The 13206-nt window shown below is 41.5% G+C and overlaps 1 protein-coding gene across 2 annotated transcripts in view; it reads left to right on the forward strand.

Annotated features, from left to right (window-relative positions):
* The window catches only part of LOC145483417 (tauropine dehydrogenase-like), a 25133-nt gene extending 12899 nt beyond the window's left edge, over positions 1-12234 (forward strand). The window contains exons 2-6 of one of the 2 annotated variants that reach the window (XM_081461924.1): positions 2944-3121; positions 4158-4438; positions 6277-6777; positions 10657-10962; positions 11689-12234. In XM_081461924.1, the coding sequence (XP_081318050.1) occupies positions 2944-3121; positions 4158-4438; positions 6277-6777; positions 10657-10962; positions 11689-12081 (1659 nt within the window). In that variant the 3' untranslated portion in view covers positions 12082-12234. The remainder of the gene's footprint in view (positions 1-2943; positions 3122-4157; positions 4439-6276; positions 6778-10656; positions 10963-11688) is intronic. The other variant, XM_081461925.1, reaches the window with a different exon arrangement.
* The last annotated feature ends 972 nt before the right edge of the window (positions 12235-13206 follow it).

Genomic DNA, 13206 nt, shown 5'->3' on the forward strand with positions numbered 1-13206 from the left:
AGGTGGTAGGCAAAAAATTAAAAAGCAGTATTTTTTTTTTTTAGTTTATTTTTTAATTAATAATGATGGACCATAAAGAAATGCCAGGTACAACTAAACAAAAGGTCTATAAGATTGAGAAATAAATTAATTAAATGCTCCAGGTTTTTATTGGTTCCAGTGCATATTTGAAGTCTGGCATTCATTTAAACCCAACTATTAAGAACTGATTCTCATTGACCAATAATTGTCCACCACTTGAAAATCGCCAAAATGTTCTAGATTTAGTTTAACCGGAATGATTAATGGAGTAAATTTATTACAGTAATTGAATATTTATCCAGGATAACAGCACTGTTGTCAACAGGGTCCTTGCTGGCTAAATAATGGAAACTAAAACCATCAAAAACTACCACCTTAAAAATAAAAATCGTCAAACGCATTTCTATAAATTACACTCTAGATCTCTGACTTTCAACCCATGATAAAAACTTTATTCCATCATGGAAATATGGGACAAGTATTGATTTTCACCCGGCAAAATACATTACTGGTTATGGTCTTGCAGTTGCATATCAAATTCAGCTAGACATACTTGAACTTTTGTCTTATCAGGAACCAAGATATGCATGATTGTCTCTTATTGTAGGCTGACCCTCATCAATAAATAATAAGTATACAGGTTTTACAAAAATGTTTGCCTCAGATTATTGCAGCATTGTCTACAACCCATTGTGTTGAAACAAATACACTGACCTCTTGTTCAAAGTGTTTATTTAGGCCGTTTTAAAAATTAATTGCAATTAATAGGAAACATATAAGTTACAACGGATGTGATATGCTGTATGCCGAACTAGTCGGTAATGAAGAAGGATTGACCCGGATTAAACTAGACGATTGACTTTTATTCCGCCATCAGAACTCGTGCTCTCCGACTACAACTTTCCCTGAATCAGAATCAGATCAGGAAAAGTCTCTTATATCTGAACAATCCACAGTGTGTGTCACAAACGTTGTGACTTCTCTTGAGTCAAGAGTCAACTCCAGTTGGTAATACTTTGCTACCGTTCAAACTCTGCAATATTTCATCAACCGTTGAGATAGAATGTCCCTCTCTCAGTATTGGCTTGTTCGCCCTACGCATGTCTATGCAGAGACGTATGTCTCCCCCTGACTTGGGAACGACAACAACCGGATTAACCCATGGGGTGGGCCCAGTTGCCGGCTCTAGAGGTCCAAGTTAATTAGTTCTTGGACCTTCTCTTCCACCTTTGATCTCAGACTGAAAGGGGTCCTCCGTATTGGCTGTGCTACCGGCTTTACGTTTGGGTCTATGTGGAGTTGTACCGCTCGGTCTTTCAGTTTTCTGACGCCACTGAAGACTTGCAGGTATTTCTCTTGCAGGACTTCACCAATAGTTTGTGAGCCTGTGTTTACTGCAGCAATGTCTATCCCAATCTTTAACACAAAAAGGTTCGTTGCAGTGTCCCTTCCAATGAAGTGACTCTCGCTTGCCGTTGATCACGCAGAACTCGGCATTAATGGTGCTTCTCCCCACGGAGACCTCACAAGAGAATGTTATTACATCCAAGGGGGTCTGGGACGCGTACGCGTAGAGCTTATTGTCTGAACGAGCTGATTTGCATTTCACTTTGTTTCTCTTCAGCCACTCCCATGTTTGCTTGTCGATGAGGTTGGTACTTGCTCTAGAATCTATTATCACACTTAATTTACATCCACCAATGAAGACTTCAATTTTCTTTTGCTTTTATCGCCTATTGCAAACGCATATTCTGGGTCATCTTCACCCTCTTGAGTATCTACCGTATTCGCAGAGCCTCCCTTGGGACCCCTGTAGCGCTTGGGTTTCCTTTTCCCTCCTTCACGTTCATGCTTTGTCTTGAAATGCTCTTGGAAATGTCCTTCCAACGCACGTTTGCGACACTGCTGACCTCTTGCTGGGCAATTCGGGTCTCTACTGATATGCCCGGCTCTGCCACATCGGTAGCAGGTGAGTCGCGACTTCTTCCCAGGACCTCTCTTTGTTTCTTCTATGCGGTTTACACCTGCTGAGTCCTTTTCTTTTGCGTTCACCCCTTGTCCTTCTGTAAGTTGTGTGTCCACTTTTTCACAGCTTTCAGCTACTTCGAGCTCTTCCAGGAGTTTTCGTTTTACGTACGTACTAGTGCACTTGGAAAGGATTTCATCGCGGATTTGATTGTTCGTGTCGTCTCCTTATTCACAATCCTTGGCTGCCCGCCTTAGTCTGGTTAAAAAAAAAACTGTCGAATTGTTTCCCCAGGTGTTTGTGTTAGCTCTCTGAAGCGGTGCCTAGCGTGTGTTGTTTCGACCTTTGGAACAAAGCATATATGCGTTAAATGCATCCACAGCTTTCTTGAAATCCTTCACATCTCCTGTGTACGGGATTGAGTAGAAGATGTCTTGAACGTCAGGTCCGGCTAAATGGAGCAACAATGCACATCTTCTCTGTATGTATGTACGTTTCCTCTTCCTGTTGTTTACATTTTCTTCATTCAAGAGCAGGCCTTTGCCGTCCGCAAACAATTCGAACGCTACAAGCCAGCGTTTCCAATGTAGACTAAGCGTTTTTTGGTCGCCGTGACAGTCGAATATTTTTGATGTGGTTTCTTACGCTATCATCCAGGTTACCTACAAAGTATCCTTCCGTTCTTGCTTTTCGGGGGCTCTGTATCCTCGTCGCCAGAGTTATGTGCCGAACTAATCGGTAATGAAGAAAGATTGAACCGGATTAAACCAAACGATTGACTTTTATGCCGCCATCATAACTCGTGCTCTCCGACTACAACAATCAGGCGTTATTCTCCCTGAATGAGGGGATCTGGGTCCTAAAACACTACAGAATAATGCATTGAAAAAAAGCAAAAGTAAGAAAACAGTTAGTCTTCAACAAAATTTCGGCAAAATAAACGTTTCTTTGTTTAGGTAGACCAAGACCCTGATAAACCTGACGAATCAACTATTCAGCAAGATAATGCTGGTCACAATCCTCCTGCCATGGAAAATGCTTCACCAGCCAATGCACAATCTAGAAGCGGGAAAAGTCCTCCAGTGGACAGAAAGGGCGTGTCTGGCAATGGGAACAACTCCCTAGTGAGCAGAGGTAACATATTTAGATCTAAGAAAGACGAAGGTGAATAAATAACTAACCCTCTTTGTTGATTATACCCTACGATTGCTAGATTATCTTGTTCGCTGCCTGTGTTGGTAGATTCTCTAGCCACGTGCATGCATTAAATACATTTTTTTCTGTCTGTATAGAGTCTATAGATGTTCTTTAGGCAGATACCTACAATTTACAATATATTTACGATTGACTTTTCATATAGTATATAGTATATACCTTTGTATTTTTATTTCCTAAATGTCAGCTGTTTGGTTGAGACTTTTTAAAGATTTGAAATCAGGATAGTGAGAGCGATCTTTTAACCAATACCTGCAGAGGACTAGTAAGAGTTCTAGGGCCAGAATTACAGTACTTTGGGGTTACTCCCTCTTATCAACTATACGGGAAGGCTTCACCCCAAAGGATATCTTTTACACGATGAAGAAAAGGGATGGAGTGTTTGTTCTTAAAGTATTGTTGGAGTTCTGTTTTCTATCAATGCATTATTTTTAAGGATTGAGGATTAATTACCTGTTCTGTCAGAATTTGCATAGAAAAGACTTAGGGTTCCGACTTTGGCGCAAGGCCAACGGGAGAACTCCCATATAAAAAGGACGGGGGTGCTCGTTGGAAATTTTGAAAAGAACCCCTGAGAACTACCAAGATCCTGTTTTGTGGGCGGGGCTTGAAACGTTTTTCACCCTAAGAGGTACCAATTCTAAACACCCTGAGGGTTACCAAAACCGCGCTTTTAACCCCTAAAAGTTGCAAAGAGGACCCCCTTTCTTTTTGTATTGGAGTTTCCCGTGGGGGGAAGACGCACTCCATCCCTTTTTTCACATTTGGAACCTTTAACCTCCTAAAAAGACAGCCTTTTGTACTTCAACTCGTGAAATTTCTACCATATTGATATACACTGTATCTCCAGCTAGATAAAGGTACCCTTTTTGGGCAGAGCCTCCCTATAGTCCATCATTCAGTTTAGTATAGTCGAGTTACTGTTGCTCTCTAACTTTTTTCTTATATTCTTCAGCAAGTAACTTCTTGCCCTATGCAGCTGTAGGAGTGGCAGCTGGTACTGCCGCTGTGGCAGCCACTCCACTGGTTCTTAGTGCTGCTGGCTATACAGCTGGAGGTGCCGCTGCTGGCTCAGTTACAGCTTTTATACAATCAGTAGTTTATGGAGGCTCCGTGGCCTCTGGAGGTACCTTTGCGTTCCTACAGAGTGCAGGAGCTGCCGGTATTGGGACAGTCAGCCGTGCTGCCATTGGTGGGATTACGGGAGGGATTGCGGCCTTGGGAGCAAAGATGTTTGTATGCCTCAATTAAAAATCGTTTATTTTTTTTAAGTGTTTACGGGCATGTTTTATAAGGGTGTCAAATTTTCATTTTCACTGAACGTAATTGTATTAAGTGCATGTGGTATTCTTTAAAAGTAATCAAGATTTGAAATAATATAAACTCTTGTGAGCCCAGTTACGTATTATACGACATTTAGAGCCTGTTTACAAGGAAAGAGGGTTACCCTAGCAAGCAGGTTACCATAGAACTCACACATTTCCTCTTTCTTTTCTTCGTCTTGTTTACAAGGCAGCCAGCGCTGCCCGGGTGAGTGGGTTACCCTATCTGCGTGCTATGGTTACTCTGGCAAGAGGGTTAACCCGCCTATTCAGGTTAACTTTCTACTTTTTTCCAGACCCTTGAGTGTAATCGTGCATTCAGTTGTCCCGGGTTGTAGGGTTACCCTACCTGTGCAATTTTACTTGTAAACCCGGGCTATCTTTTGCCCTCCAGCTAGGGTTGACCTGCTTGCTAGGGTAACCCTTCCCTCTTGTAAACAGGCCCTTAGAAAATAGCCCAGAGAAATTACGCCCGCTGATTGGTTTAAAATCGCGTTTCTATGAAACAATTAGATTATGAGCTCGAGATTTCTATTTAAACAATAGAGTTTTTCTGTCGAGGAACTATCGGCTGATAGTTGCCCTGGGGAAATTTGATGTCCTTAGAGCAAGTATTTGCCCGAGAAGCGAAGCTTCGAGAGCAAATATCCTAGTTTTAAGATTATCAAATTTCCAAGGGGCAACTATCAGACCGACAGTTCCGAGACATGAACACTCTGTTGTCTTTATTCTTCACCACTAAATTTTCTTCCGAGCGCCAGTTCAAAATCAAAGTCCAATAAAAGCGCATTTTTTGCACATTTCGAAAACCAACAGCGCTGAACGTAAACAGTCTACCGAAAATTTCAAGATCCCCTCTGATGGCGTCATGTGGTTGTCTGTGCTTTTATTGACGATAAAAATTAGCCAATTAGCACCTCGGAGAAATTTTGAAAAGAACCCCTAAGAGGTACCAAGATCCTGTTTTGTGGGCGTGGCTTGAAACGTTTTTCACCCTAAGAGGTACCAATTCTAAACACCCTGAGGGTTACCAAAACCGCGCTTTTAACCCCTAAAAGGTACAAAGAGGACTCCCTTTCCGATAGGACGATAGTTCCGAGACATAAACACTCTGTTGTCTTTATTGTTCGCCACTAAATTTTCTTCCGAGCGCCAGTTCAAAATCAAAGTCCAATAAAAGCGCATTTTTTGCACATTTCGAAAACCAACAGTGCTGAACTGTAAACAGTCTACCGACAATTTCAAGATCCCCTCTGATGGCGTCATGTGGTTGTCTGTGCTTTTATTGACGATAAAAATTAGCCAATTAGCGCCTCGGAGAAATTTGACGGATGTTGTAAAATTGTGTATAGACCCAAGCCAGTAAGATGTTGAAGCGTCGTAGGGAAGCGGGTGTAAATTAGACGTGGACCTTATCAGAGAGGGGGTTTAAAAGAACGAGCGATTAAATAGGTGCTTTGAATTGTACAGTATGAGTTTACAGCAAAATATGACCTTGTTATGGGTTTACTATGGTAAAAACCAACGCAGGATATCAAGAGAACCAGATAGAAGCTTGTAAATCACGATCCCTTAGGTTTTACATCGTCTGACGAACCAAAATAGATGGAAGATGGAACTGAACTGGACGATATTTTTTGCCCTTCGCTTATACCGGTAGTTTGTGGGTGTACCGGTTGATTTTTCATTTCAGTTGTTTTCCAAGTGATGGTATACTTCAGAAATTTATATAAGCTCTAATTTAATTTTCAGAACAGGCTTCGTACAGGTATAAAGCTGTTGATTTGCGGTCTGGGCAATGAAGCACGCGTTTTTGCCAGTATTGCATCATCTGTGAAAGGTACTGAAGTTCGAGTTCTCCCAGACCGCTGGAATATGCTAACGAACGACTTCAAGGTGACTTTTCACCGGAATGGAGAAGAACCAACTTGTATTACATCTAGACCTCCACTAGTAACGTATAACCCTGAGGATGCCATGCAAGATGTTGATATCGTGGTCTTTATGCTGCCTGCCACTGCTCATGAAGATTTTCTTCATGCCCTGAGACCTTACATAAAACCAGGCGTAATAATAGTCGGCCTACCAGGGGAACCAGGATTCGAGTTCCAGGTGCGTGAAGCACTGGGTGATGTACTGCAACAATGTACCATCATGAATTTTGAGTCATCACCTTGGCTCTGCCGTAGCACTGAGTTTGTTGTTGCCTGTGACGTTTTTGGCACCAAGGATACCCTACTGGGAGCCATAAAGGTAAGCATCTCACTTGTCGCTGGCCCGTTGGTAGATCAAGAGAGCGTAAAGCTGATAATGACATAAATTACATAATAACAACTGTTATGTGCGAAAATATGCAAACGGTTTTCCGAGAAAATCTGTTAGCTGCAAATGTAAAACAGCAGGGAACTCCCTTAATTAAAGGGACGTACCGCCAGGCAGGGTATAGTTTGGCCTCGCTGCTCTCAGCAGGTGTATAATACATGTATTGTTGCAAGGGAGGATGAAGGGGTAGGGTTAGATAACAAAACAATAGAGTTTATGTTCTTGGGCATAGATATGTTTTGGCTCGACTCAGACTCATTTAAGCCCGAACCGCTAGGCGAGGGTTAAAACGAGCTCTCAGGAAATCCCGAAACATATTTATGCCCAAGAACATAAACTTTGTTACTATTACTATCTCTTTGGAGGGCATTGACAAAATAAAACCTGAAAAAAAGAATCACAGCAAAACAGTCTGAACTATCACGCGAGCGTTTACTAGCTGAATTGCTTTTATTTCCCTCAATGAAAATACAGAATACATCAAGCGAAGCTGGCTAGAAATTACAAAATCTTGCCAGATTGGCGTTATTGGCTGAACTGAGTGCTTCTGGCTTGAAGCCGCAAAACTGCAGTTGGCCACCGCCCATGCAGCTACTACACGCGGTATTTACATCAGAAGCTTCTCTTGAAAAAAACGGACGACTAGGAATTTCTGAACAAGTACGTTTCCGTGAGGCTGACCTATCCCTTATATAGGAAGTCAAGCTTTGTTCGTTTTTATGCCTCGTAATGGCGCAAATTGCTTTGCTTCAACCCGCCTTTGTTAAGAGTGTTATAGTAGACGCCCTTACGCAAAATGCCGAGTGGACCTGGGAAAGTCCAGTCTTTTTGGGCACAAGTTGGGCAATGGACCTCTTTCGCAAGGGCTCGTTCTTGTACCAACACTCTGCCGCCTCGCCTATATGATCCTTCATATATTCACTTGAATTACTCATCATCTACGTGTATATTACGAGCTCACAACGTGACCAGCTCCCAGTTAGCTTGATAGCTCAGTCGGTAGAGCACTGCACCGGTATCGCAGAGGTCATGGGTTTGAATCCCGTTTAGGCCTGAATGTTTTTTCAGGCTTTGATTTCACAACTGCTTAAGTTGTGTAAAACTGAGATGATCAATCGTGTCTTCATATGTTTCTCCGCAGTTCAAATATATGATCTTGCATTGGAGAACTGTCAACGGAGTCTGAAACAGGGCTTCACAATCAGAGTGAAGTGTACTCAGCATCAATTTCAGCGATGAGATGGGAACCATCCACGAACCAGGTATCCCATACATTCTCACATCAGTGTAATCTTCATCTTTCTGTTTAGAACCACCTTGATTGTTCTTGGTTTGCTCAGTATGTTTCATAGTGACATACTCTTTATCTTGATCGTCGTTCTTGAACTCGAGATAGTTCTTTGTAAGTTCGCGCCAAACTTCCCTTCCTCTCCGGCCCAAATTATAACAAAGGTTGAACCACTCAAATTCTTGGAGATTTTCTGGACAGTCAATCGAAAAATATAAATTCAGTTTCTCCATATCCCCAGCTGCAATTGGATTCTTGTGTTGTGGTTAAGGGTTCCCGCGCTTGTAATATGATTTAAAAACGAATTTAAACAACTTGTTCGCTTGTGTGAACTCGACATCTTTCAGGATGTTTATCGACCTTGAAATAGGCTGTCCCGTAATTGTACGGTGAATAGCAGCTCGTATACCAGTCAAGGCACCCTGGGTGAGATCTGTTTTCTTGTTTGTTTTCACCTCTTCAAAACTTTCCGTTCAGTTCAGCAGGGTTCACAATGTGAAGATCACAGCTTATTTTTCGCTTCTCTAGCCACTGAGTAAACTTCTTCAAACCCCAAGAGGTCTGTTTTCCGGGGTTTTCTGGCACGGAATCAGCCTCTGTCTTTTTTAGATCTTCTTCCACTTGTTGGAAAGACTGAGAATTTAGATTTTCTTCGTTGTTTTCTGTTTTTCCAGCCATGATTTGGGCATAAAAATGGCGACGTCATTTCTCTCACTAACGCCGCAAGAAAACGGCGCGAACATTGTATTGGCTTCTGGATTTGGATTGCCTGCTTACTTCGTACGATTGTTTGATTCTCACTTTTCATGTATTTTAGCTCTCTGAAATAATATTTCAGAGAGCTAAAATACATTATAGCCTGCCAAATTCTCCATTTTAGCCCACATAATGTACCGCAATGCCCGACAAAATGATAATAATAGACCTTATTCCCAGGGTAATCTCTATTTCATAGACATGGTACCCAGTTCTTCCGAGGATAGTATTGCCAAGCACTTTGCCTGGTTGCTTTTGTGGAGGATGAAAATGGGTGTAAATTCGTTTCGCGGTCTCCTGGGAAGGCAGGGGTGATCTAAAAATAACTTGAGAAGGTTAACCTTGGGAAAAACCCTATTAGGAGGATTAATTCTCTTACTCTTCATCCTCTCTTGATGGTTGTCAGTGTCCGTCATATCCACTCAGTTCTTTATCTTAAGCAGGTTCGAGAATATAGAGGGTTTGTTGGTGGTGTAGGCATTGAATGTTGTTTTTGTCGTGGTAAGTATATTCATCCCCGGTTAACGCTGATTGAACATAGAAGAGATTGTTCCACTAACTTGTAACCTTTTGTATTAGCTCTTTATAGCCAGCCTAAAGGCCGTAGCAACGCAGTTTTTCGATGGTGAAGAGCGGGGTGGCAACTTGGAAATGCAGCCAAAGGGCACATATTAAAAGAATACTTTACTTGCAAAAAATTTCGGACGTTTCAGTTATTTCAGACGTTTTATTTTCGGACACTTTTTATCTTATTTCAGACGAATTTCGGACGTCAATGTCAGATACTTTGCTGGAACATAGTTTAAGTAAATTTACGGCTACAAAACGCGAATTAGACTGAAACAACATCCGTGAAAACGATTTTTGAGTGCACCCTAAGGTTTTACGGATACACCGACGAGAAAATAACACAAATTCTATCAAGGCATTAGGTATGTTAAGCGGTGTCTCAACTAAAGTTCGCTCCATAAAGCCTGGCATAAAGGAAACTAAGAGCTGTGGAACTACTTCAGAGCTTTATACTGTACTGGAAATATTTCGGACGCTTTAAAAAATTTCGGACGCTTAATTTCAGACTGTTTTGTTTTCGGACTACTTTTTTGGTCCGAAATTACAATCCTCCAAAAATTTTTGCAATTCATGTACCAGTGGGTATCTTGGTTTTCTTTAAAATAACTGTTTGTGTTAGATACTGCATTTGATATCGATACATAATAGTTTCCTATTCGTACTAGCAAGTTGGTGGATAGAGCGGTTGACAATTCGTTGAGTTCATTACAACTCGGAGTAAGTGCATCTAGCCGTTGCAAAGTGCGGGAAAATGAGTGTGAATAAGAAAACCAATCGGAACCCAAAACTCGGAAACTCGGAAACCGAGGGTTTCAAAGGGTAGGTAACACTATCCACTGGTTGAATCGCTATCCAGTGGATAGTGTTGTTTGTTTCACCAACACTTTTCCGTTGGATAGCGTTGTTATCGGTGGATAGCGTAGCCGTTATCCACTCGCTACGCTATCCACTCTGCGAAAAAAAAATGTAAATGTCGCCCGCTATCCCACTAATATGAGGTTACTTTAACTTGAGGTTAATTCTTCTTGCCTCATTACTTTACATTAAACCCAGCTATACAACAAAATATTAATTACTGAGCCCTCGACAAACAGTTGGTTTTGTTCTTCCGAGAATATCCAGATTCGAAGACCATCCCGCTAGTCTCTCGCGGCCCTGTGAGACCTTCCTAACTTTTTGTTTGTGCTTATTCACAGCAAGGAAAGGATGTTGCTCCCAAGAAAGACCCAGTTTCCACACTACAATCTCTCCTAGGACCCCTCCCTGAACTTAACGTCTCTGGTCACTTATTGGGTGTTCAGTTGATGAGCGTCAATGCCTACCTGCACACGTCAATACTCTATGGTCAATGGGAGGGGTGGCAAGGGAAACCAGTGGATGAACCACCTCTGTTCTACAATGGCCTGACTGAGCCAGCAGCGGACCTGCTGTCCAGCATATCAGATGAGATTGTGGAAATTGCCAAGCTCATTGAGTTGAATACTGAAGCTAATATGTCTCATGTAAGAGTTTTAAATTGATAAAAAGTAACTAATCTTTATTTTTTTCCTCATCGTCAGGATTTTGTACTACAAGCACAGTAAGCGAGATAAGAAGTTGAACAATAGTGCTGGGAAGGGAGGAAAAACAATTGAATTCATCTTCGACTATAGGGCGGGATCAGCTGTCACCGACAGACAGGCAAGGGAAAGACAAACATCCTGACTGATAGGACAGACAGACAGACACACGGAGAGGAAGGTTTATCTAACTATCTACTTCCGACAAACCGACTAACGTTCATACTCATACTGTAGAGTAGTTTGTGTGTTTACTGAGCTCTCAACCAGACGGTTCGAGATCAGCACACTGTATTTGTGGGTAGAGGTGCATAAGTCTGCCCTTGGTCCGTGACGTTGTAATGACTAGTTTTGTTTCATCACTGAACAAAGTATGGTGAGTGACGTCTGTACAAGCCTTGTTTAGAGGTTGCTTCAGCGATTTGCACGTTTTGTCTTTAAGCCACGTGACGTCAGACTCGAGAAAAAACAGTTTGTTAAATTGGAGTGACAGGCCTACACGGACTACTACGGTTCGTGAAATTTCTACATTTGCCGTTCTCTTATAAATTTCAGCCTCTCCGCCTTTTATTTTGTTCCTCACTTGTTTCTGAATGGACTTAATGTTTTTGTGTATTTAGCTTGATGGTATGTGTTCTCGTTTTTCTTGACATAAACTCTTTTCTTCAGGTTGTACACATTCATCTATGGCTTGTGCGACGTTATTCTCATGACATCTCAAATAAGTCGACCCTTCACAAGGCAATACAGACCAATGCTGCTTATCAAGGGATAAAGCATCCAGTTAAGACAACTGAAGACGGCAAATTCGTGCCAGATTTCACGCACCGTTACATGACCGAGAATGTTCCCTACGGCCTGGTAGTCATTCGGGGTATTGCAGAAATTGTGGGTGTTAGAACGCCGAATATTGACAAGGTGCTTACATGGTGTCAAGAGAAAATGGGCAAAGAATACCTCGTGAACTCAAAATTGCGAGGAAAAGATGTCGCTTCATCCAGAGCGCCGCAGAGATATGGATTCACTACTATTGAACACATCTTATCGGTGACCCGTTGGTAGATCAAGAGAGAGTAAAGTTAATAATTGCATAAATTGAATAATAATAATACTACTACTACTACTACCACTACCACTACCACTGCCACTACCACTACCACTACCACTACTACTAATAATAATAATAATAATAAAAAATAATAATAGTTATAATAATAATAATAATAATAATAATATTAACAAAAATAACTGTTTAGTGCGAAAATATGCGAAAGGTTTTCTGAGAATATCTGTGAGCTACAAATGTAGAACGCCCGGGAACTCCGTTATATGGCCCATACAGGGACGTACCTCCAGGCAGGGTATAGTTTGACCTGCTGCACTCAGCAGGTGTATAATACATGTATGGTTGCAAAGGAGGATGAAGGGCAGGTAATAGACCTTATTCCCAGGGTAATATACATAGACATCGAAGACATAGTACCCAGTTCTTCCGCGGATAGTGTTATCAAGCACTTTGCCTGGTTGTTTTCGTGCTGTCCACGTGAGCAAATTCAGTTCTGCGTCACAATAGTGGAAATTTCTACTCTCTCCTGGGAAGAAAGGAGTGATCTAAAAATAACTTAAGAATGATTAGCTTGGGAAAAAGTCAAGTAGAAGGATTAACTCTCTTACCCTTCATCCTCTCTTGATAATAATAATAATAATAATAATAATAATAATATTACTATTGTTATTATTATTATTAGCAATAGTAATTGGACCGAGTGGAGAACAATTCAGGGAGTAATCGCGCGAGCAATTTCAAAATCGGACGAGCGCGAAGCGCGAAGCCGATTTGAAATTACGGGCGTATCTATAACAAATTTAAGAATTAAAAATGTCTTTTAAGAACTTCTTTTGAGTGAAGACGGCTGTAACGCTTTTCAAATGCTTTGAAAACTGTAGAAAACAGTGCGAAGGAAGCCATTAAAGCGCGCGTAATTGACGTGCGAATCACATGGGTATCCAATTACAGGTGTCCAATTACGAAAAGTTCAAATTGGATACCTGTAATTGGACACCCACGTGATCGCGCGCCGATTACGTGACAAATAGGCGCGCGGAGAACCAATCACGATCGAGAATTTTGTTATAGATACGATTTTTATTGTTACTGTCATTGTTATTGTTATTGCTATGGTTGTT

Source organism: Orbicella franksi, chromosome 4, assembly GCF_964199315.1.
Source record: "Orbicella franksi chromosome 4, jaOrbFran1.1, whole genome shotgun sequence".
NCBI lineage: Eukaryota > Metazoa > Cnidaria > Anthozoa > Scleractinia > Merulinidae > Orbicella > Orbicella franksi.